Source organism: Bos indicus x Bos taurus, chromosome X (genome assembly GCF_003369695.1).
Source record: "Bos indicus x Bos taurus breed Angus x Brahman F1 hybrid chromosome X, Bos_hybrid_MaternalHap_v2.0, whole genome shotgun sequence".
NCBI classification, from domain to species: domain Eukaryota; kingdom Metazoa; phylum Chordata; class Mammalia; order Artiodactyla; family Bovidae; genus Bos; species Bos indicus x Bos taurus.
In genome coordinates, this window is record NC_040105.1 from 18,002,270 (window position 1) to 18,028,180 (window position 25,911).

A 25,911-nucleotide genomic window follows, 5' to 3' on the forward strand; every position below is an offset into this window, starting at 1 on the left:
TAGCCTCTTGACACGATGCACTGAGAAGGAACCAATATCCCTTCCACAAGACTCCTGCCCCCAATGTATAATCTGAGTCTAACCACGAGGAAACAGCAAACCAATTCAAAATGAAGGACAGTGCTAAAAAAAAAACCCACTGGTCTGTGCTCTTTACAAATGTCAGGGTCATTAAGAAAGGCTGAAGAACTATTGCAAGTTAATGGAGACTGAGGTGGCAAGACAACTAAATGCAATGTGGGACCCTGGGTTGGATTCTGGACCAGGAAAAAGATGTTGTAGAGGATCTCACTGGGACAGCAGGCAAAGATTACAGTCTGGAAATTAACAACATCATGTCAAATGTTAACTTTCCTAACTTTTCACAACTATATTGTGGTCACACAAGAGAATATCTTCATTCTTAGGGATAAAGGGTCAGGATGTCTGCAAATGACTCTCAAATGGTTCTCAGAAAATGTGTATCTATGGAGACTGCATGAGAGTGAGTAGGGGATGGGAATGATAAAATCTGTGCAGCTACAAGCGAACAGGATGAAAGGTATACAGGAGTTCTTTATTCTATTCTTGCAATTCTTCTATAAGATTGAAGTGATTTCAAAATAAAAAGGTTTTTAAAATTGGTCTAAACTCAAATTATTCTCTACTAAGACTGACAAATACAGGACTAGGACTGGGTGAGTATATAATTATGGCTGTGAGGAGGAGGTATAACTTAATATTTTCAATTATCCTTTTCAAGAAAAATTTCAGGAAAGAATGTAAGTGTATCTGAGAAGGACGGTGGTAACACACACAATAGTTAAACCATCACTGCAGGGAGCCCTGGTCCACTGTAGATACTCACTTGGGCAGGGCAACGCTGCCACACATCTACCAAAGAAGCCTATGCGAATGGCGCTCGGCAGTGACTAATTAGATGCCCTCAACCATGAAAGACATAGACAGGTTGGCTCCAGGAGCCTGTGATTCTAAAGGGAGGTGCTTATTTTGTGCCATCAGACAACTTGCCTTAATTCCTTCCCTCATATGGACTCTCAGTTTTGTTTCTAATGCATGATAAAATGAAATTAACTTAGGTTCCTGATACAAAATTGATCTCAGGCAAGCTATCTCTGAAAGTCATTATCTTTGGCAGATTAAATTTTCCAAAGACGGCCCCAATAATATCTTCTTCCACCTCACATGATCTTTTCAAGTTTATTTTTCCATTCCATTGAATCTGAGGTGTTTCCACTGCTTTGACCAAGAAAACACAGCAGAGAAGGAATGCTGTGCCAATTCGAGGCACAGGCCTTAACTGGGGTTTATGGGCCAAAATCCTTAATAGGCCATCTTGGACCTTAGGTTGTAACTGTAGCACCAGTTGACAGTGAACCATAATTGCACAGAAGACCCCCAGGGTGAGAACTTTCCAGTGAGCCCATGTTAATCCACAGAACAACCACATAAAAGACCCTAAGACCTTCCCGGTAAGCCCAAGTCACAGAGCTGTGAGAATTAATAACAAATTATTGTTTTATGCCACTAGGTTTTAGAGAGTTTGTCACAGCAGCAAGGGATAATGGATACGTTTCCCATCACAATGACCAAACCAATTTGGAATACATTTCTAAGAATCTGAAACCATTAGAGAATATTTCACAAAGAACTAGGAGTACAAACAGCACCAACCAGCAGAGGCAGAGGCAAGACAGACTGGGTAAATCCACTTGGTCACACTCAATTTCCTTTCTCTAGGTTATAAGAGGCAATCTATGCTCCATCCACATCTTTAAGAGTGTTGCTGAAGCTTTTTCTAAAACCATACAAGTACCCGACAATGCCAATCAACAATGAAAATAAACTTGAACACTTAAAAGAGCAATGCTATTAATATGCACAGCTACCCTACAGTGATTTAACTGTTCAGATCTGGGATGAATCCAAAGGTGGAATTAAGATTGTTCAGAGAAATATCAACAACATCAGATATGCAGATGATACCACTCTAACGGCAGAAAGTGAAGAGGAACGAAAGAGTCTCTTGATGAGAGTGAAAGAAGAGAGTGAAAAAGTTGGCTTAAAACTCAACGTAAAGAAAACTAATATCATGGCATCCAGTCCCAACACTTCATGGCAAATAGATGGGCGAAAAAGTAGAAACAGTGACAGACTTTATTTTCTTGGGCTCCAAAATCACTGTGGACGGTGACTGCAGCCATGAAATTAAGAGACACTTGTTCCTTGGAAGGAAAGCTATGACAAACTTAGACAGTGTATTAAAAAGCAGAGACATCACTTTGTCTAAAGATCTGTATAGTCAAAGCTATGGTTTTTCCAGTAGTCATGAAAGGATGTGAGAGTTGTACCATAAAGAAGGTTGAATGCTGAAGAACTGATGGTTTCGAATTGTGGTGCTTAAGAGTCCCTTGGACAGCAAGAAGATCCAACCAGTCAATCCTAAAGGAAATCAACCCTGAATATTCATTGGAAGGACTGATGCTGAAGCTCCAATATTTTGGCCATCTGCTGCGAAGAGCCGACTCATTGGAAAAGATCCTGATGCTGGGAAAGATTGAGGGCAAGAGAAGAAGGGGGCAACAGAGAATGAGATGGTTCAATGGCATCACCAATTCAATGGACATGAGTTTGAGCAAACTCGGGGAGACAGTGAAGGGCAGGGGAGCCTGGCATGCTGCAGTCCATGGGGTTGCAAGGAGTCGGAAACGACTTAGCAACTGAACAACAACAACAGATCTGGGAGGAGAACAATGCACTGACAGAGCCATTCATCACAAGTCCCTTCTGCATTTCTGGATGAGTGTTCATGGTGATTGACTAGCCCCTATCCCATCCTATTCAAAGCCATATACTTCCGGTGTGCTTTAAAGAGCACACGCTTGGTCTACACAAAGGGAAAGCTGAAAATGCCCATGTGGTTGGGGTTTATTTTGTGTGATACCATTTTAAAAATCAAGTGTTTCTTTTTCATCTTTATTCAGTACTGAGTATACAGAAGATTATTTATAAAATAAAAAACGTATTAAGAATGATATAACAAACGTTCACACACACACCAACTAGTGCAAGAAGAAGCCATAATAGGCCAGGATCTGCCACATGTCCCTTCCTGACCCCACCTCCACTTCCTCCTCAAAGGTCATCATCACTCTGCATTTCATGTTTGCCATTTTCTTAGTTTTTCTAAAAATAATTTTACCACATTTATATTCCTAAAAACACACTGGTTGTGAACATCGGGGAACTCAGGATACATGGAATCACTGCTGACATTCTTCTACAACTTCCTTCTTCTGCTCAACACTGTATACCTGAAATCTACCCACTGCTTGTGGGCAGCTGAAATCCACTCTTCTTCACTGCTGTAGTTTGGTTGGATTTTCAGAATTTACTTGGAGTCTACTTGGCTTTCCATATGTCTCAGACCTAGCCCATACCCACTGTAGTTCACTCACTACTTTTCATCCCCGGCAGAAACAACTTTCTTTCTGAACATTTTAAAATCAAGAAATGTTTGCTATTCCTTAGATGTCTTGACTTGGTAGTTCTGATTTGGAGGTGCCTGAGCAATCTTTATCACCAGGGCACCTTGTGCACAGGAAGTCCAGCTGCGGTAGTGTGTGCTATTTCTCCTGCCTGTGCAAGAGATGACATGTATAGGGCTCTGAAAATTAAAGCTAGTCTATCAATTTGTTGAAAGTGGTAGGAATCTTGTGCAGCATGGTACAGAAACCATTATCCCTCATCCTTTTAAAATTCCCCAAGTGAGGCACGCAGCCCAGAAAACAGAATGTTTAAGAAACTGCTCAGTGAGAGAATAAACTGATGAATGTTCCAGAAGGATTGAGGATCCAAAAGGTCTGAGTCCTTGGGTAGGTCTGGCCCCAGCACTGCCCATACCTACTCAGACCACTCTGCCCTCCAGATCCACCTCCCCCTGCCGCCAGCTAAGCATCCACAGACTCATATTGAGCCCAGATTGTGCAACAATAAACTGAGTCAGCCCCTGCCCTCTTGGCAGCCAAGCAGGAAATCAAGTGCACTGAGGCACATGTCAGTTCATCCTGCTCCCTCACCTCATGCAGGGTGCTCTGCTCCAATGTCACCTCCTTGGAGCAGTCTTTCCTGACTACTCCCCTCTGCCATTCTCAGCCATCTGACCAAGGCTCATTTTTCTTCACAGAATTTATCACCACCTGATATTACATTTGCTGTTTACTGTCAGGCAAGCTCCACGAGGACTGATAAGAGCAGTGGACACAGAGTAGGTGCTCTACGGGTGTTTGATGAAGGAAGGACTGACACAGGTATGTTCTGTGAGCACAGCGAAGGGTGCAAATTCCAATCTGGCTGGTTCTGGAGAGGATGCCAGCTGAGCTAAGTTCTGAGGGACAAGTAGCTCAAGGTGAGCGGCTCTCTCTTTGGAGCAGGCCTAGAACTGTCCTTATTTGGGTCCACATCTACCTCCTCCATCGCCGGGGGCCTGACCAAGTGGAGACTACTTTTATTTGCTTGGGGATTCTCCAGAGCATCTAGCACAGTGGCCTGCCCTCATTCATTCCACAAATACTTAGAAACCATCTACTAGGTGCCCAATACTGGACAGAGTAGAAATTTCAAATATTTCTCTAAATTGAACTACATTATAAAAAGTTTGGGATTGTGTTTGAGTCTCTTTAGTCAGAGAAAGATTTTACAAAATTCAAGTGTTATGTCCTTTAAAATATAAAGTATTTCCTGAAACACAACCTTCAAGATTTTCAACTTCAAAGAAATAGCACAGAGCCCACTACAAGCCTGCTTCCAAAAACTGAATTCGTATCTCTATAGAGGGAATGCCCTCTACTCCCCCAACCCCACTGCCCAGTTCACCTCTGTGAAATGTACAATGATGGTAATGAAATTTGCCAGCTACTATCCATGCAGGGACAAAGAGTCAATATCCAGCAAAGACAGGGTGGAATATGGAAAAACCCCAGTAGAAACAGGTTTTTCTCTCTGTTAATGTCAATGTCCCAAACTGATACCAGAACAGTGATATGTAAATGGAAGGCTCAGAAATAAGACAGAGACCTCAAAGCTCACCTAATGGATTTAGAGTTTGCAAAAAAGCAATACCAAACCAAAGACAGGCATACAGGCACAGAAAGAATGCAATGGACTTCAGGAAAAAAAAAAAAAAAACCACTATGAATTCAGTAATATGCTATGGAAAGATTTTCTCTATGGAAGGCAGATACATCAATAACCAGTATTAGCAGTTTATCAAAACCACAGCAATGTCTGAGCAAAACAATATTAGTGGAACAGTCTCGGAGAGCAACAAATCAGAAATAAGAGCTGACATCACTTTGAAATATTTTTTTTAATTCCCAAGTGTTCATTAAAAATCTGTGTTTCTTCCTATGTTCTCTGAACCAAACTGTTGTACTATAGAAGCATTATGCGATTCTCTTTCTATATATAGCTTCTTTTTTCCAAATTAAAATCATATTTCTCTTTCTTCCTCAGTACTTTTGAAGATGTTTCCATTCTACTGCTGGATTGAGTTATTTATTGAGTTATTCTTGTCAGTAAAATATTTAGTAAAATATTTAAAAGACTTAAGTCAGTGGTCACACAGTGTACATTTGTTTTTCAGTCACACAGGTTTTCATTGGTGAGTTCACTCAATTCTTAACAAAAGAATATAATGGCTTCATTATAAAAAAAAAAAAAAAACACACTGCTGATGGTGACTCAGAAGTTATTATTGCCTCTCTGTTAAAGATACAGGTAAGATGAGAGGGCATGAGAACAAGCATGGAGCACATGGGCTTCAGAGCTCAAGTACAATGCAATCCCTTCACTCCAGATGCAGCTGGAGAAGGCCAGAAAAGTAGAAGGGGGACTGATGTGCTGAAAGAGAACAGGCCAAGTGGATCATCTCCATAAATCAGGGTCCAATATCATCAGGCAACAAAGCCCTCAAGACCCCATTGTTTATCCAGAAACATATAACACACCTCAGACTGCTGGCCACGCCTTGTGGGGGAGCTGGAGGCACACGCCACCCCACACAGAGCCTCCCCCAAAATTGCTTTAAACATGTGACTGTGGCAAAAGAAAAAGAGGCTTACTTGGATGTCACAGGAGAAGACGACCTCTTAGAAATGCTTCTCAGAGGAGACATGAGGCCCACGCTGGGAACAGAAGCAGTTGCTCTTGGCCCCCTCTTCATCTTCTCTGTCTGTAGGAGACACAGAATAGGACAGCCATGGCCCATCACTGCTATGACTTCCATAATTTTTAAAAATACCCCAGATGGAAGTGATGCACAGCTTTTTTTCAGAAGGAACCAAACAAAGCTATACTGCTTCCCACCATGGGAATCTTTGCAGAAAAGCACCAGGGGATCATCCCATTTAGGTCATTCAGTTAGGGAAAAAAATTTCAGTCTTAAAACATAAAGACCTCCTTTTCCTTGTTATCTTACAAAAAGCTAACAATGGAACCAGATTATGGTCCTGGACACACAGAATTTGGAATGACTACAAAGATATACAATCACTATAAAATAGCTATAGATGGGTGCGAGACAGTGAGCTGGGGACCTTGACAGTGTACCTGGTTTAACAGGGACTGTAACCTCTCCATCCCTCAACATCTCCATGGCCTGCCCCACATTGGCCCTGGGCCTGGCCCAGAGCAGATGCTCCATGACAGTGGTTCTCTTCTCTCCCTATTGTAACTTTTTGTAGCAAATCCTCATGGGGCCCACATTCATTAGCCCCCTTCCACAGTAATCCATCCAACAGTAAAACTCTAGCATCTGAAACATTCACTTCTCCTGTGAGAACCTCAGGATCATATTGGATTAAAAAAAATAAATATGGTATTACAAAATAGATGCCCAATGGTAATGTGGTATTTAAAATAAGTCCACATGTCATATGATACTCCTCCCTTTTACAGGTGGAGCTTAGTTCACTTCTCCTCAAACATGAGTTGGTCTCTCTCTCTCTCTTTGATCTTTTGCTCTGGAGGAAGCCAGCTGCCATGTTGTTTGGACTCTCAAGCAGCTCTAAGGAGAAGTCCATGCAGTAAGGAATGGGGGCCTCCTGCCAAGAGCCACATGAACGAGCCATCCTGGAAAACCCCTGCCAAGTTTTCTGACGACTGCAGTCCTAGCTGCCTGCAGTCCTGACCACACCCTCATGAGAGACCCTGAACCACAACCACTCAGCTATGATGTCCTCAATTTCCGACCCAAAGAACCAGTGAGGTAATACATATTTGCTTTAAGCTGCTAAGGTTTGGGGTGATTTGTTACACAGCAAGTGGTAACTAGTGAAAGTAATATGGCATATGTAATTTCTAACCAAACAGACACAATTGGGGATACTGCTCAACATCTGCCTTACTGATGGTGTTATCAGGACAACAAAAATTTTCAAAGGCCACTACTGTGGATGAAGACTGACCCAGAACCTCAGTTCTAGTTGCCTGTAGAAGCAAGACTGGCCCAGAAGCAGACATTCTTAAAGAAGCAGAGAAAGGGCACTCGGAACATTCTTTCTGACCCCCAACCTCCTTCTGAGGGCTTTGAAAATCTATTTCAAGGCAGTAAGATTTAGGAGGGTGCAAAAAGTTACAGGATTTTCAAAGGTTGGGTGCATTTAAAACCAAATCTTTTCCTTGAGCAGTCCCTGAAGACTGATGGAAACAGACCCCAGGTCAAGTGCAGGGAATAATCACAGTGTCAGATAACCCAGTCCCGAGGGGTGAATGGGTAGAAACCTACTGGAGAGGCCTCCACTCCGGCAGGGGCGCCTTTCCCAGCATCTCCTCCACCAGATGTAGATGCGATCTTCTTCCTCTCGACATTTCGAGTGGGAGAAGACTTGTAGGAAGATTTAAGGGAGCCAGCAGGAGCTACATGGGGACAGGCATGGGATACTAGAGTTACAGTTTAAAAGCCAGAGACACAGGGAGAACAGACGGAAAAGTTGAAGGAGAGCAGAGAGTTGGGAAGAATACCATATTTCAGTTAAAACGTGAGACGAGCAATTCACATTCTCAAAACACTGCCATACTTTTTCTAGTATACACAGAATAGATGTTATCTTAAAAGACTCCCATGCTCAATGCTCAAGAGTCTAGGTCATTTCAGGAATTCAAAATCTGGGCTTTGGAGCCAGGTGGACCTAGCACCATCACCTAATAGCTGGTTCACCTTGGGTAGGTTACTTAATCTCTCTAAATGTCAATTCCCTTGTACAAGAGAGAGTTAACATAGCAGACCTGACTGCTGTCCTTGGAAGGCCCTGTTTATAAGGTTGACCCTTGTAAGCATCTGGAAACTTGGATTTCAGAAGGGTTCTCACCATTAACTGATGAGTAGGTCACTGTGCCTAAGCTGTTTGTACCAACATTATGATTTATGCTGAACACGTGCTTTTCTTCTGAGTCTGGAATTTGAGCATGGACCTGGCAGAGGGTGCCCATGTGACCAGCCCCCAATAAAAACTCTGGGCACTGAGTGTCTAACGAGCTTCTGTGGTTGGCAACACTTCACACGTGTCCTAACTCATTGCTGGGGGGATGTGGCCTGTGTGACTACACCGGGAGAGGATGCTGGGCGCCTGCGCCTGCTCTTCCCTGGACTTTGTTCCATGCAGTTTCTCCCTTTACCTATTTTGCTCTGTAGCCATTTGCTGCAATAAATCATAGCTCTGAGACCTCCTAGAGAATCATCGATCCTAGGAGTGGTCCTCCTGATGCATTCTTTGTTCTCAAAATGGGGATACTTCCTACTTCCCGGGAATTTTTTGTTTATTTGTTTGAGACGTAATTCATATATCATAAAGTCACCCCTTTAAAGGTATATAATTTAGTGGCTTTTAGTATATTCAGAAGGTTGTGCAACCATAACTATGGTCTAATTCCAGAATATTCTCAATATCTGCAAAAGAAACTCTGTGCCCATTAAGCACCCACTCCCCTTCCTCTCTAGCAACCACCTGCTTGCTGTCACTCTGGATTTGTCTATTCCAGACATTTTATATAAATAGAATCATATCACTTGTGGCATTTTCTGCCTGGCTTCTTTCACTGAGCATAATGTTTTCAAGGTTCATCATGTAGCATGTGTCAGTAATCCATTCCTTTTCACAGCTGAATAATATTCTACTTTATAAATAAAAACATTTTTTCAATAAATTCATCTGTGGTTGGACATCTGGGTTGTTTCCACTTTGCAGCTAATATGAATAATGCTAAGACTTGTATACTTTGTGTATGTTTTCAGTTTCCTTGACTCTACATCAAAGAGTAGAACTGCTGGTTCATGTGGTAACTCTAACATTTTGAAAAACATGCCAGACTGTTTTCCAGAGCGCCTGCAACATTTTACATTCTCACCAACCATGTATGAAGGCTGTAATTTCTCCTCATTCTTGCCAATACATATTAAGGCTGACTCTTGAATAATACAGATTTGAAGCACATGGGTCCACTTACACTCAGATTTTATTCAATAGTAAATACTATAGTACTATCTGTGGTTGGTTGAGTCTGTATGGGGAACCAAGACAGAAGGCTGATTATAAAGTTATATGCAGATTTTTGACTGAGGCAGCTGGTACCTGCCAAATTGTTCAAGAGTCAACTGTATTATCTTTTTTCTTTGAATTTTAGTCATCCTAGTAAGTATGAAATGGTATTACGATTTTGATTTGCATTTCTCTAATGACTAAGAATGTTGAGCATCCTGTCATGTGCTTACTGGCCATTTTATATATTCTCTGCTGTGCTGTTTCTACACAACTACCTGTAAACAGACAGAACAAGGCAGAGGACAATATGTCATTTATACATTATCTCACTGAATACACTATATCTTGGGAACTGAGATGGAGACCTGACATGCCTAATGTGGGCATGGTGTTATTTGCAAACAGAGAATGCTAGTCCCCATTCACCATGCCATGACAGTTTGATCTGCTTTGGTCAAGGAAAGGCTTTAAAGATGTGGCCCAGCGTTTCCTGGACTTCAGGGTGCAGATCTGGTGGAGCCTGAGTAGTGAGGCTCTAGATATTTGTGCTTACTATGCCCAGCACTGTGCTATTTCATTTAACCCTCATGCCAATTTAAAGTAACTCCACTTTATAGATGAGGAAACAGAGGCTTAGAGAGGTTCATTAACTTACCCAAAGTGGTAAGAGCTAGTAAGTGGTAGGGCTAGTTATGGGATTTCTGAGATTGCAGTGTATAGGCTATTTTTACCAAACTGTCTGGTTAAAAAAGTCTACTAGCCTCCATAGCTCATGAAATGGATTTCTTTTCCTAATCCACATGCCCTCAATCATAAAATAACTTACTCACCTCTGTGACACTTGAAAGACAAGAAACATAGCAACAGTAAAACACTGGTGGATAGAAAATGTTATTAACCATTGAAGACATTTCATGAAGCCAGGGAACGGGAAGCAAGATACAAAAATTCAGGAATAACTCATAGGCTGACCAATACCATTTGGGGTGCCTTCCTCAGTATCACCAGCTTGGCCTCTTTTACCTGAGTCACTGGCCTGCTCAGAGAGCATAAGTGTACTTCTGCTTCTGGCTAAAGAAGCCTGTGTGGGTGTCAATAGTCACATAACAAGAAATGTTTCCATGGGACTAAGGTGCATGCGATGAGCTGAGGAGTGGAATCAAATGAAAATTTTAAAAAGCAAAATCAAAACAAAATAAAATGCCTAAAACAACACAGTGCCTGATGAAAATCAATTGTGGGGTGGCAGAATGAATGTGGAAAATAAAAATACTGTAGCAAAGGATGGCTTTGGAGCTTGTCACAGTAAAAGAAAATGGACGATGTGTCATTTAGAGCTTGGGAGAGTGCGTTACTTCTCTTGGGGTGCCAGAATTCATTCAATATGCTACTACAGAATTACTGTATCACCAGAAGAGACTTAGCCCATTTTTCAAGATATAATATGGACTCAAGAAACCATTTACTCACCAAAGTAGCTCTAACACTGAAAAAAAGATTACTCCTACAAAACACTTGTTTTAGGTCCTCTGTTAGGAAATATTTTATAACACACTGATTTTGTTAATGTAGAAATGTGCATCCTTTCATATTTTTCCCATATAAACAAGGGCAAAGATTAAATAAGAAACATAAAAATAAAAATAGCCAACTAATTATCAGCTTTAATGGAAATTAAGTAGCAGTATTCATACTCTAAAATTTAGTGACTGAAATGTCATTTTGATGGTTTGGAACATACTGTATGATAATGGATTAACTTTTCAATTACTTTGTATCTTTTGGATATCCACTAGCCAAAAAAATGGTTTGGGAATTTCAAAGTTTCAATTAATAATCCACAAGCAGATAATTGAGTGGCCAGCAATATATAAATATCATACTGATTATCTTTATACATTAATCAATGCAAATATGAATTTAACATCAATTTGTTACCATATGAATGAATGAATGAAAACATACAGGACATACAAATAGAACAGATACATAGAGTTAAAAGCATGTAGATGTTTTCTCATCCAGCTCTTAGTTAATTCAAGGTTTCTAGCACTTACCCATGAACTGCATCAGAAATCATCAACACTGACACTCACAGGTTCTCTGACACACAGGACAGACCTCTGTGCTGGAGGTGCAAAGTTAAAGCCAGAGGAAAAAAACCAGGAAGGCACACTGGCATCTTCAAAGTCACTGGCATCCTCAAAGTCACAAACATCATCCTGCTCACCCCCTGGTGATGACTCGACACGTTAAATATTCCACTGGCATCGGACACTTCTTCATTGATGCTAAGATACGCATTTAATGCATAGAGAGCTTCCCTCCCTTCCTTAACCTACACATTCTAAAAGGTATCAATGCAGACTTACAGTGCCTTCTCTGAGCCTCCATCAGAACACAGCTGAATCTATTCAGTTTCTGAAACTGGCACTGTCCTATATCCATCATCTCCCACCTCAAAACAGAAAATGCCACCCATCCTTTCACCCTTTTAAAGATTTCATATTAGTTCTGAACTTCTATTTTCCAAACAGAAATGAGCAGGCTTACAGATCACAGACAAGAGCAGAGCCCCATTTTTTCACATATCTGAGTCTCCCACGTACCTCTGCCTCATCAATCCCGCTGTATCTGGCTAACCAACAATAGCACACCAATAACTGGGCAGTTGCTTTTTTAACAGTCACATCTGTCCACTGGTCAATTAACTCCAGGCCATGATAACGTCTATGTGCACTGTGGAAAATGGAAGTCTCTTTCAGACTGGGAGACTAGCATTAACTCCTGTCCCTTTCCAACAATGACCTTGCTCTAAAGAGCAATGCCACTTTCCAAAGTCCCATTAGTGAGGCCCGGGGGCTCCCACACACAGACCACAAGGCTAGGAGATTGCGGGTATTTGAAGAAGGCTCAAAAGAGGGGCTCTCACAAAGACTGACATTAACACCAATGCTCACACTAGAAAGAAGAAAACTGGAGAGACCAGGTCTACACGTTCACTTGCCTCGGTCTGGGGAATAGGATATTGCCGCAGTGGATGAAGACAGGCGCTTACTCATGGGAGGCTCCATCTGCTTTGGCAAATTCATGGTTGATGTTGAAAGTTTGTCACATGCTGCAGAGAAATGCATTAAAGACATTGGTATTCACACCACTCTCAACCAAGAAACACATTTTCCAAAGTGTTCTTCCTGTCCTCATCCACACGCCTCTGAAACCACTGCGGCACAGCATGCTGCGTCCAGCTCTCTACTGAGCAAGTCTGAGAAGGCCCGGGCCACAGCAACCACCTATTTGAAGCAAGTTCTTCTCTTTCACTGCTCAACTTTGTGCTTCTCTTTGATTTCAAATGTTCAACCTCACTCAACTGTTCAACTAAAGCCATGCTAATCCCACCAGCCAACCATTTCCTTGTGTCCAGGGACTTTTAAGTATATTCAGACCACACGAAAACAAAACCAACCTGGACTGAGAGACCAGTCACCACTGCCAAATGTTCTATGATCTGACTGAGACTGTGTGAGCTGAAACCGGACTTTTTCTGAGGTTATCTAGAGCTCAGGTTGCAGACAGGAGTAATTTGTAAAGCAAAGAGCTGTATTTAAAGCAGAACAACCTTTAGCAGTTGGTTTCTTGCTCTTATCAAGAAACGGGGTCACAATGGCCCTTTCTCAAAAGGCTCTGACTGTTTATGATAGGATTTCAACATGCGGTCCTGCGTTTGGTGCTCTTACTTGCAGCCATTATTTTAGACAGGCTTGTAAAGGAAACCATCACAACAACTGGAGAGGTGCTAACAGTACCAGCCAAGCTGTGTCGGAGCTTTAGGCAAAAGGAAAGATGTGTGGCCCCGGCTCTCAAGGAAGCAAACTCATCAATAATATTTTCAAAATCTGCTCTTCTATTCATCTTGTTTATAAATGAAAGAAGTGCCATGCGTGACAATTTCTCCTGACCAACTGATGATCCTAAATAATTTTTAAATAACTTAGACTGCAGTAAAATGATGTTGTTTGGGTATAAATAAAATATTTAAACTTAAAATGTTATGAGTTTTAATATACTTTTCAGTGTTTCAGTAATTTTTTCAAGTATTTCAATGTTCTGAAAAAAATAACCATTAGAAATCACATAAAATCATGTCTCTAGGGATACATATTTCCCCTTCTGCCTCAGGCTCCCATATGGCTCAGCATGGTACTAGTCTTTAGAAATTCAATAGTTTGTTCATCATGGATTGTTCTGCAGTGATTTTGATTAAAATATTCTTTTATCTTGATTACTGAGATTTTGGGTGTTCCCTTAAAATGAGGGCTCTAGTCACATAACACACCTCACCCTGGCCCGGGGCTCTGGGTATGATTTCCAAGGAGTAACTGCCAATTCTACCTGCCCCTCTCTGTGGGTGGAAGGCCAGTGCCCACATGACAATGAATGTGGTCCAGGCAGCAAAGACTCTGCTATTCAGCAGCACCAATAAAAATTATTCTTTGTCAAAGAAATGCTGGAAATCAAGGATATTTATTCCTACTGCTATAATTTGACCTTCTGGGTAGGTGGTAAACATTGGGTCCTTTACATCTTGTTTTTTCTTTGCCACCCAAAGATGGGTTGAATTTCTGAAGTCATCATTAAATGGGAGCAAGGTTTTGCTAGTTCTGTTCTTGATCTAGACCCTAAGAATTTCCCAGGCCTGTATACAAAACAGAGAGCCTATTAGAGACAGGAAATCAAGAACCAAGCCAATTTATCTCCTTGTCTGGATTCACAGTGTTAGTACTGATAAACTCAAATGCCTCTATAGGAATCCATAACATTCATACCTGCTGCTGCTGCTGCTAAGTCACTTCAGTCGTGTCCGACTCTGTGTAACCCCATAGACGGCAGCCCACCAAGCTCCGCTGTCCCTGGGATTCTCTAGGCAAGAACACTGGAGTGGGTTGCCATTTCCTTCTCCAATACATACCTAACACTGTATAATCATAGGTTTTGGTGACCAGAAATGACTGAAATACATTACTACTTAATGCCTAAAACCAGTGATACATGACAGTGTTAAAGATCTAAGTGCACAGAAGTCAAACACTGACAACATTTTCAAGGCAGAAGTTAGTGAGCTAAAGATGAAATGTCTCCAGGGTGCTAGGATGTAAGGCATGCATGTTCCACGATGACAAATAAAGAAATATGGGCACGTCATTTGTATCTCTAGAAAAAAAGTTCTAAGAAATCAATTGCAAAAGTGTTCCAGACAGACACAGTGATGGAGGAGGGTGACCAGGACAGTCATCACAAAACGCCATGGCACAGTGATGCTCAAATATACCGTTGGTTGACTCAGCAGCGGCGGCAGTGGTCCCTGGGTCCAGAGGGAGGGTGCTGGCTGCTAAACCTAGAGGAGGGGGTGGGGTATTTCCTGATTCACCTACACAGCAAAAAAAAAATCAGACCAAAAAGAGGTAAAAGAAAAAAGTTCCAATTTCTGGTTGACTCTAGCTTGTATTAGGAAATTAGAAAAAGTAACTGGGATGGGTTGTTAACTTCTCCAGATTAAAACAGAAAAGTATATTCATTGACAAAAGGTTGTGTATGCTGTCGCTTCAGTCGTAAGAACAATATAATAAAATCATGAAACTGTACCACACATGTAAACCCATTTGCTCTAGGAAAGAGTTGGTATACAACTCCTGCATAACATAATGGCAGACACAGAAAAGAAGACACTAAAAAGATAGCAAAGCCACCCAGGGACTAGTAACAATCCATACATTAAATTAAACATCTGAAAATTTAAAGATGAGTATGAACTGGATAATGAAATAAATAAGTCACCTTGAAACAAAACTGAAAGAGCAACAGAAATAAATGATGTGGAGTGAAGAACCCCAGCCCCCTTTAGGGGTTACTGCTGCTCAGCCTTTCCCAGTCAAGCTGTAGCCATGACTTAGTCCACAGCCACTGACCTTCCCTGAAATCAGGTTACGTCTGGGCTTGCTAGGCGGATCCAATTAACCAGACTCTACATTCATTTTCTTTGCTTTTTCTTTTGCTTTACCTCAAAGCCCAGTTACCATATCAACTGCTGTTTGCAAGCAAGAAGAATGAACAGATCTCCTTCACAAGAAATGCATACACAGAAAGCTTGGCAGCTTTAAACATCACATCTGAAAAAGGTACCTGCAGACCGGTATAAAGCACCCTTAGATCCTGTAGGTGCTGGTCTGCCCATGGTCTCCCCTTCCTGCCCCGAGATCTCCCCACTGGGCCCTGCGATGCAAGGACAGTCTTTCACTCACCATCACGTCCTCCAGGCCCGGCAGCCAGTGATGCTCCTCCCGACGAGCACTTCTTCTTCAGCTCCAGCTGCTGCGAGCGCTCCAGAGACCTGCGCATCATCGCCTCCAGCCGCTCCTGTCCAGTTCATGCAAGAGAGAGCAGCATTAAGCACCCAGCCCCACCGCACTGCTGTGCCTCTGCGTGGGCGTGAGTCACCAGACAGGGCTCTCTGCTCTGCATCCAAAACCCAGCCACGCGTGCTCGCCCCACCACACCAGCGCTTTCTTAGTGGGCGGAGAGTAAACGCTGCGGCTACTGCGGGCTCCCAGCGTCAACACCTCTCCCTTCCCTGGAGAGAGGCGGCTGCTGCAGCAGCCAGGCTTTGATTTGGTTAAGAATAGTGCCAGGCCAGAGTTAACTCCTTGACACCAATCCCATCCAGCAGAACTGGAATTGTGCTCTAGAACCAACTGTATCCTCTCGAGTTGAAAAGCATACAGCACTATGATTTGAGCAAACTGAAATTAAGATATAATTTGAATTTTAGTAGCCGTAAGCATAACTTTTTGGGGTGATACACCATGACTTTGAAGTCTATTTTACAAGGTCCCATTTTCATCTTAGAACTTCTTAAAGGGGAATTAACTGTGTTCTCCATTGTAACACTTTTCTGCTCGTGATACATAGTATTCAGGGGATAATACTGCAGATTTCAAACTTTAAAAAGACACAAGAGTAGGGAAACTTGTGACTACAAAATTAAGCATTTATGTATTCTCACATGTAGATGGGGGGAAGGGGGGAAGAACTAAACAGTTTTTAGCCAGAAGATAAAAACAACAACCAGGTTTCTCTCCTAACAGAGCATTTATTAAAAGCATGCCCCTGTACTAACCCAACTGTTCTTTTCATAAAGTTGGGCCTGATTGCTGGCAAATCTCTCCTCGGCACTAGAGTGAAGCTGTCCTAATTATGTGCTCCCCACAACCTCAATGACACTGCAAATCCCAAATCCACTCCCTGCCTCCACTGGAGAAAGTCCGCAGGGTAAGCGGTTACGTGGACACCTTTTCACCCTCATAAAACTAACCCTGAGGTGCTGGGCTAATCTAGTAGAACTTCAAACCCAAAAGATATTATTTTCTCATGGCTTAAATAAAGAAGCGAGCAAAATTAATTTAGAGCAGCACCAAAGGAGTGACTATGACTTAAGAAGTGGGGAAAGGCTCCTTAGGAGGCACGTGGATCTGCCTTTCTGTCCATACCAGAGGAATGAGATGAGCATTCTCCACATCACAGACTCTGCTGGCATAATTCTTCCTCCAAAGAGCACTGCACTAAAAGATGGCCTCTTCAGGGACCTATGAGCAGAAAGGGTATTTCTTTCCTCCAGTAAATCTCAGATTTGTATTTGCTATTAACAGTGCACTAGTTTCTGGCTGAGACTCTACAATCATGAGTGTGCATTTCCTGGCAGAATCCTGTCCTCACGACCCTGGCCCATTAAATTCTCATAGTCAGTCCCAGCAGTTTGTACAAGAAAAGATAGGCGCTTGGAGGAACTAGAACTTCTTAACTATTTGAGGACTGAAGTCTGGTCACTCAAGATTGGAGCTCAATGGTATTTCATTATGTAGATTTAACATCAAGTATTTAACTTTTCTAAATGAAATCAGTCCTGAATATTCATTGGAAGGACTGATGCTGAAACTCCAATACTTTGGCCACCTGATGGGAAGAACTGACTCATTAGAAAAGACCCTGATGCTTGGAAAGACTGAAGGCAGGAGAAGGGGACCAGAGAGGATGAGATGGTTGGATGGCATTACCAACTCAATAGACATGAGTTTGAGTAAGCTCTGGGAGTTGGTGATGGACAGGGAAGCCTGGCGTGCTGCAGTCCATGGGGTCGCAAAGAGTGGGACACAACTGAGTGACTGAACTGAACTGATTTAACTAATGACCTAATCTAAGTGTTGAAATCTTTCACCTCAGAGTGAATTTAGTGTTGAGTGGGTTATGGGAGACTGCCTACATGCCAGAAGGACCTCACAAGATAGTTGCTCATCTATTTGGACACTAATGAGAACTAAGAACACCAAGACTGATCAGCCAGCCACATCACTGAACAGCTATCTAGGGGCATAACCATAAGGGAATGCCATACGCAGTCAGACCTACTCCTGAGTCAATAAGTTACCTTTAGAAAAAATATCTGTCATCCATCCCCAATCCACTGAGCTGCTCCAAACTCTACCGTGAGAGTTAATTCCTTTGAACCATAAGCAGGCTTATGAAAATGACATTATCCCTGAGAGAAGACACAATCACTTTGTGTCTTCCACTTTGGGGGAGATGATGAAAAATAGGCGATAACCAAGGTCTCTGGTGGCTCAGTGGTAAATTCGACTGCCAGTGTGGGAGATGTGCGTTTGATCCCTGATCTGGGAAGATCCCCTGGAGAAGGAAATGGCAACCCACTCCAGTATCCTTGCTTGGGAAATCCCATGGACAGAGGAGCCTGGCAGGCTCCAGTCCATGGGGTCACACAGTCAGATGTGACTTAGCAACTGAACAACAACAAACCAAGCTCTATGGTGAGTGGGCTTATAAAACCCAAAGTTGTCAGAATGGGATGATGCTTTTTCCAAACATGTCAAACCAAAACTTCACTCTTATTAGAGGTTAGTCCTATTTGGTCCCGTATTACATAGTATGTGTGTGGATCTTTCTGTTCGAACCTTCCTGTGATAAGACTGTAAAGAATCCTAGATTTAGAGTCAGAAGATATGAATTCAAATCCCACTTCTGCCTGCTATCTTTTAGCCCCATGATTCTGAGTAAATCATTTGATGCCATCCTTGGGCATTAGTTCCCTTGTCTATAAAATGGGGATGATATTACCTATATTACAGGTCATTCAAATTTATAAGATAATAGCAAGCATAATAAGTCCAATGCTAACTGGATCCAAATTTGATGAGGAGGATTATTAACATGGCAATTTTGAGCAGTGGTTCTCAAACGTAAGTGAGCTTGCATCAGAATCCCCTGGAGGGCTTGTTAAAACACAGTTGCTGTGCCCCACAGCCAGAGTTTGAGTCAGCAGGTCCAAGGTGAACATCCTGAGAATACATTTCTGACAAATTTCCAGGAGATGTTGATACTGTTGGTCTTGGGATGGTACTGAGAACCACTGGTTAGAAGAAAGCTTGAGCACAAGGGAGCATGTTGAGAAACTTCAATCACATCAGAAGAACAGTATTAATAAATATCAGAGCTGCATACTGCAAATCCTGCCAAGTTCTAGCTCTCCTGAGTATCATCTGATCATCAACAGAGGATGGTGAAAGGGCAACGTAGACTCTTGTCCCTAGAATGTTCTCTCCCGGGTGGGGCTTAGCAGAAGGAAGGAATGAGGGCAACTTACCCTTGACCCCTTGAGGTCTGGCCCTAGATATGCCTGGATGAACTTAACAGGAGAACCACGACCAGGGTGATGCTCTGAGTTGGCCAAGCAGTATAAAAAGCCTGTGGCAGGGCTCGGCCTGGCCACTGTTACCCAGACAGCTGTCTCAGGCAGGAGTAGAGGGCTGACACGCCTTCCCCGTTGCCCTTACTCCACGCATTCTGGAAGTGATAGAGTGGGGACAAGCCCCCAAATGGTCCTAAGCAGGGCTCCGTGGAGGGCATTTTTCTCTGGAAACAGACATGCACATCTGGCTGGAAAGCTATGTAATCACCATGGCCCTATGCCAGCCAATGCCCTCTAAGAGCAGCCAGCTCTCATCTTAAGAAGTTTTCATTTAGTTGAGTTCAGAAAGGTCTTGTTTTTACAATCACCCTGGTGGGTTTTGTTAGGTATCAAGCAAGAAGAAGATGAGAAGTTGTGATGTGTTAAAGTAACTTACAGAGATGAAGGTACTCTTTGAAAGAGGCCTTTCCTGGTTATCTGTTTAGCAGGAGGAACAAGGAGTTGGTTCCGAGTCATGAAACTATACTTCCCTGAGTGGAGAAAGGTGAGTATACTGTGCTGTCACCCTTAACCCAGGGAGGTTAAGGTTCTGGTTCCAGAAGCTTGATGCTTGGGAGCTATGTGGCATGTAAGGGTTTCAAGAACCCACCTTGAGGAGAAGGCAGGCTGCAGCAAGAGAATGAGCTCAAGGTCAGGCTGCCAAGTGGACACTAGACTCCCCCTTCCCTAGGACAGGCCTGCCTACCTTCTAGCCTTTGACACCTCTGGGAGCTTCTGTGGTGTCAGAGAGGAGGTATCCACGCCAAGTCTGGGGCTCACCTGCACAGATGTGAGGTGTTACCAAGAGTGATAGCAAGACCAACAACCCTAGGAACCTGGAGCCAGGGCAGGGCTGGTGGGGAGGTGAGGAGTCAACAGGCCTTTTCTGAGCTTCTAACATCAGACTGGAGAGGCAGGAGTTGGTGGGGAACACACTTTCTAGCAAACTAGAGGAGCAAAATGGAGTGAACCATCTTCCTATAGAGACTTCTCCCTGGTTGACAGAGATGGGCCCTGACAGAAAGGACTGAGATAATCCTGGCATTGTGGAGTGTCTCCATAGCCACGTGCCAAGCAGAGAGCAGCCCTCGCAAAAGATCTCCAGCGAACCATGGAGGTAAATGCAAAGGCTTTCCTTCGGAAAGGCTCCCGCAGCAGAGAGCTATCCATCCCCTCCAAAGATCCCTCACGAGAATGCCAGTCGGACCTCAGCCCCAGCAGAGCAGTGATGACCAGGCTGTATTTGCAGAGTCCGTGATCTCCACTGAGGTCTCCTGGGGCTCTAAGGACAGGAGCAGGTGGGGCAGGGAGCCTACTGCTTCCTCAGGTTGCTCTGCACCCATGGGAGGCCCAGCTCTCAGTCTTGCGCTGCTGCGTCCGAGGAGAAGGGGATGCAAGCTTGGCATGTGTTTGCCAGCCACAGGCAGGCAGGCTGCCCCAGTGCCTACCATCATCACATAAGGGGTGAATGGGAGCAGACAAAGCAAATAGGAAATTAGCCCAAGCACAAGCACTACCAAGTCAGCTGCATCAGGACTAACCAGCTGGCATGACATTCCCTCATCTGCAAGAGACTGGAGTCCGATGTAAAATGATTGACTTAAAATGCCTCTGGCACTGTTGTTCAATTAAAATAAAAGAGTACAGAATGCCTCAGAGGCGGGCCTGTATGGTGCTGTCAGGTGTGGTGCAGGCTAAGGAAGTGTCTCCTGTGTCTCTGAGGCACCCTGTCCTGGAAATAGCAGTGACAAGCATTCCCTGAAATCAGCAGTCCTGCAGGGGTCAGGAGTGGAAGTGGAGGGAGCAGGGAGCTGTGAGCCAAGGATGGGAGTATAGGAAGAAAGGGGCGAGCGAGTCCAGCAACTCACGACAAATGCCCAGGCTGGGAAAGGAGAGGTCCGTCCTGGTCACTGAAACAGCCCAGCTCACTGTGGCTTTTCTCTTGGTCTCCACACCCTGTGCCACCATCTTTTCTGGGTAGCTCTCTCCTGACTGTGCTTCAGCCAAGGTCAGCTGAAGTCAGTGAAGGGAGCAGTTATTCTGCACTAGTGCTTTGCCGGCACTTTTACAAAAGTCACCTTCTTTAACTCCTGTGACCACCTCTCTGTTCTGGGCTGAGAAGAATGAGTTCTTAGAGGGGCTGTGGGACTTGGCCTTGGCTGCCGGCTGCTTAAGTGGGAGAGCTGGGGTTTGCACCAGGAGCTCACAAAGGCACATAGGGATCTGGCTGAGACAGCAACAGTGAACTGTGACTAAGACCTTTCCTCAGGCCTCCATCTGCTAAGAGGAACAAAGAAGTTGCCACTTAAGCCTGTCTGCTGTGGCCAAAGATGGTTCTAATTGTGTGTATGTGTGCATGATTGTGGGGGTTTTATAAGTTAAAAAAAAAAAAAAAAGACCAAAGGCTAAAGACAGTGATAATTCAGAGATTTAAAAGAAATACTGAATTTATACCAACATCTCTGTATCTTATGGGCTTCCCTGGTGGCTCAGATGGTAAAGAATCTGCCTGCAATGCAGGAGACCTGGGTTTGATCCCTGAGTCAGGAAGATCTCCTGGAGAAGGGAATGGCTACCCACTCCAGTATTTTTGCCTGGAGAATCCCATGGACAGAAGAGCCTGGTGGGCTACAGTCCACGGGGTCGCTAAGAGTCAGACACGACTGAGCAACTAACACTTCCACTTTTCACTCTATCTTACAGTGCTGGCAATTAACAAACCTCTATATTGTTCATACTAAATGATGAGTCACTATACCTTATGAATAAAAAATGATCATCACCTGATACAAGGCTGTGATTATACTCTTAAAATATACTTGTTAAGAAAATCTATACCCCAAATATGCTTTCTAAATATACTTTCAGAGTTTAGTAATAAAGGACTCTGTCAGGTAATTACATTCCATTTCTTTTTTAAAACATAACTAGAGAGAAAGGATGATTAAAGCAAGACCTGCATTAAAATATAAATAGACTAGCATGTTTGTATTGGAAGGTAGGCTATTTGATTTTCCAGCAGTGACTACAAGATCACATTACCCTCTACACTCACAGCCCTTCCTCCAGCCTCGTGTCTGCCCCAGAAGCATGGATGCCTCAAGTAACCCCCAGATGGATGTCACTCAGTCCCCACCCATAATCCCCTCTGAGTCTTATCATCAGAGAAGACATCTGAAAGAGGTCTTGGAGTCCACCAAGTCCACCCCCTGCACTTCAGAAACAAAGAAATTAAGGCCCAGAGAGGCCAACCAGCTTATCTGAGGTCACACAGCAATAAACTGCTAAGTTGAATGGATCTGTCTCTTTGCTCCTGTTCCGGCCAGCCCTCACCTCCTCCTCCCGGAGCTTCTGCTTCCTCTTCTCCTCCACAGCCGCCCTCTTCTGCTCCTCTCGCTGCCGCTGCTCTTCCAGCTTCTTCCATCGCTCCTCAATTTGCTTTTCATACTGGAGCTTGGCTCTCTTCTGTTTCTCCAGAATTTGCTGCTCCCGGGCAGCTGGGGGAAGGAAGGCAGAAAAAATGTGTCATTACCGGAGCACCCCATGCCGTTTGGCTTAATACCAACAATGCAGAAGTGAGACTGAACCCCAAAAAGGAGCCCAGAGGGATTGTAGGCTGCAGTAACTGAGAGGAAGGGTTCTGGCACCTCTACCACTAGCTGGGTGACCCCAGGCCTATTAGCCACATCTTCTGTCTGCCTCAGTTTCCTCCTCTGTGAGGTGGGGATGCACAACATCACAGCGTTGTGGAGACCAAATGAGACAATGCAGGGAAAGTAGAGAGTCACTGCCCCTACACGTGGGAGCTCTGTCTGTCATCACCATCAAGTCAGACTTGTCCCAATGGCTATGCCACGTCAGGGATTGAGAAATGAGAGCTATCAGGGTATCTTCATTCAGGACACATTAGCTGTGTATACACCACACACCAGATGCTGAACTGAGTGAGAGTAAACAGAAGAGGATGAACAGGACTGCCTTCCTTCTTGAGACATGTACTAAGGGGCCTTAACTCCACCTGGCCAAGCAGGCAAGGGTTCCCTGCTGCTGCTGCTGCTGCTGCTGCTGCTGCTAAGTCGCTTCAGTTGTGTCCGACTCTGTGCGACCCCATAGACAGCAGCCCAGCAGGCTCCCCCGTCCCTGGGATTCTCCAGGCAAGAACACTGGAGCGGGTTGCCATTTCCTTCTCCAATGCATGAAAGTGAAAAGTGAAAGTGAAGTCACTCAGTTGTGTCCAAATCTTAGCAACCCCATGGACGGCAGCCCACCAGGCTCCTCCGTCCATGGGATTTTCCAGGCAACAGTACTGGAGTGGGGTGCCATTGCCTTCTCCAAGGTTCCCTGGAGTATGCAATATCTGAAGTGACCAGGAGGAGGCAGTCAAGGAGAAGGATTCACAAGCTCCTCTTCCGTCTCAGTGCCCTAGGGAAGCCACTCTCTACCTACCTGAGGCACCCTGTGGGGAACAGCCCTGATGCTTCTGTCCACAGCCTGCAAGGTAGGACAGCCTTTCCCAATAGGACAGCCTTTCCCAATTGGTTCCCTGTCCTAACATAGAAATGGCCTTCTGTGTCGATTTCCTCTGTTCCTCCAAGGACGGCCCTTCAGCTGCCCTGGGCAGAGGTCACCTGAAGAGGGGGATGGTGTGCAGAGAATGTCTCTTGTTCTTCAGCACCCTAGCCACAGCCGTAGTGCAGTGCCAGTAACAGAGCTTCAACACATGCTCAGTGAGTAAATCAACCGCCCTGAGAATTATGTAATATCTGTGAACAGACCAGTGGTAGTGATGGTTTGCTCCCAGTTTTCCACATTGACCTAGCAACTGTCCCAGTTCTTTTCTCATTTAGTCACAAATTTCTAAGAGTCCTGAGAAAAGACACCATCACATCTCTACTCCCTTGGACTTAAACAGCCAAAGTGCACAACTTACCAAGACATTTTTCTCTTTCTTCTCGTCTTTCTTTAGCTAGTCGTTGTCTCTCATCGGATTTTAAAAATCCTTCCATGCCTACAAGAGAGAAAACACGATCAAAGACTTCACTCTTCCCATCTTCTGAGTGCCAGGGGGTGCTGGGGCCACACCCTGGGTCTGGACACATGCACACATCAGCATCAACATCACTTCACCTGCAGAGTGAAGTGGTCCATCACTCCCTACCACAGGGGAGGATGGCCCAGACCTGAGAGTTGAGGAGCGGTAGCTGTGGCTGTCATGCTCACCCGCCAAACTGGGCTCAAGCGGCCCCAGGCCAGCCCTGGAGAACTAACCTTCCTCCTAGTTCTCTGGCTCCAGGCCTGGTCCCAGAGGAGTCAGAAAACTCAATAAGGGACAGGCCTGGCAACATGCAGAAAAGCCTACCAGGCTTCCCCTGGTCCGGCTCACAGGGGAAGGCAGATGCATAAAAGAAGACACAATTATTACATAAATTATTGTTATTATTAGGGCTTCCCTGGTGGCTCAGACAGTAAAGCATTTGCCTGCAATGCGGGAGACCCAGGTTCGATCCCTGGGTTGGGAAGATCCCTGGAGAAGGAAATGGCAACCCACTCCAATATTCTTGCCTGGAAAATTCCGTGGATTGAGGAGCCTGGTGGGCTAACAGTCCACAGGGCCGCAAAGAGTCAGACACGACTGAGTGACTTCGCTTTTTTACTTTTATTATTATTAGTGAACATTCAACTTTCTGGAAGAAGACAACTGCTGAGGGGCATGTATGAGTGAGCTGGAAAAAAGTAACGCTCAAGTTTGATTTTGGTTCTACTAAGTTTGCTCACATGTCAATCTTAGCATTTTAGAATCACAAAGAAGGAATATAATGCACTTCTGTTTACTTGTTATTTCATTTTGTTTTATTATCAGTACAAGAAATAAAATGGAACAAATGGCAATTCCCCCCTAAAATGTCCGGGAAACATCCCAGGAGCTCCGCATCTCCACTCATCTTGTACAGGACCCTAAAGGGCTTTCTGAAGCAAAGATGAAATGATCTTCCCAGTTGTTTTAGGATTAAAAGTAATTTACTGCGCTTGCTCTGATCATTACTGATCATTCATTAGTATTACTTACACAGTGGTCAAGGACCACATTCTGGAGAAACTGGCTTTAGTGCTGCTATAACCGGACTGATGTGCCCAGTGCCTGGGTCTCTTCTGTGGTAATATCACAGCTGACTTCACAGCATGCGCCTTTCAGAGGTGTGCCTTCTACTGCCCAGGAGAGGGGCCTGGAGGCTTGGAGTGCAGAGCAGCAGCAGGAATGCAGATAAGGATGGATGTGATAAGCTCTGGGTTGTCACAATTCCCCACAACCATCTAATTCTGCAGCCTGGATTATGCAGCAGGGATATTAAAGTTCAAGAGAGAAGTCTTGGAAAATCAACTCAAGTGCCACTTCCCATTAAAAAAAAAAAAATTGAAGTATAGTTACCTTCCAGTGTTGTGTGTCACTTTCAGGTGTACAGCAAAGTGGTTCAGTTATACACGTACATACACACATATATATATTGCTTCATATTCTTTTCTACTATAGGTTATTACAAGATACTGAATATAGTTCCTTGTGCTATACAGTAGGTCCTT

The 25,911-nt window shown here is 43.9% G+C and overlaps 1 protein-coding gene across 11 annotated transcripts in view; it reads right to left on the bottom strand.

Moving 5' to 3' along the window:
• Window positions 1–25,911, bottom strand: part of MAP7D2 (MAP7 domain containing 2) — a 101,413-nt gene that overhangs the window by 24,492 nt on the left and 51,010 nt on the right. For 4 of the 11 annotated variants that reach the window (XM_027534024.1, XM_027534016.1, XM_027534026.1 and 1 more), the window contains exons 2-8: window positions 24,263–24,340; window positions 22,666–22,829; window positions 15,839–15,953; window positions 14,869–14,967; window positions 12,547–12,657; window positions 7,787–7,941; window positions 6,123–6,232 (exon numbers count right to left, since the gene is read on the bottom strand). In XM_027534024.1, coding sequence (XP_027389825.1) covers window positions 6,123–6,232; window positions 7,787–7,941; window positions 12,547–12,657; window positions 14,869–14,967; window positions 15,839–15,953; window positions 22,666–22,829; window positions 24,263–24,340 — 832 coding nt within the window. The remainder of the gene's footprint in view (window positions 1–6,122; window positions 6,233–7,786; window positions 7,942–12,546; window positions 12,658–14,868; window positions 14,968–15,838; window positions 15,954–22,665; window positions 22,830–24,262; window positions 24,341–25,911) is intronic. The other 7 variants (XM_027534018.1, XM_027534017.1, XM_027534021.1 and 4 more) reach the window with 7 other exon arrangements.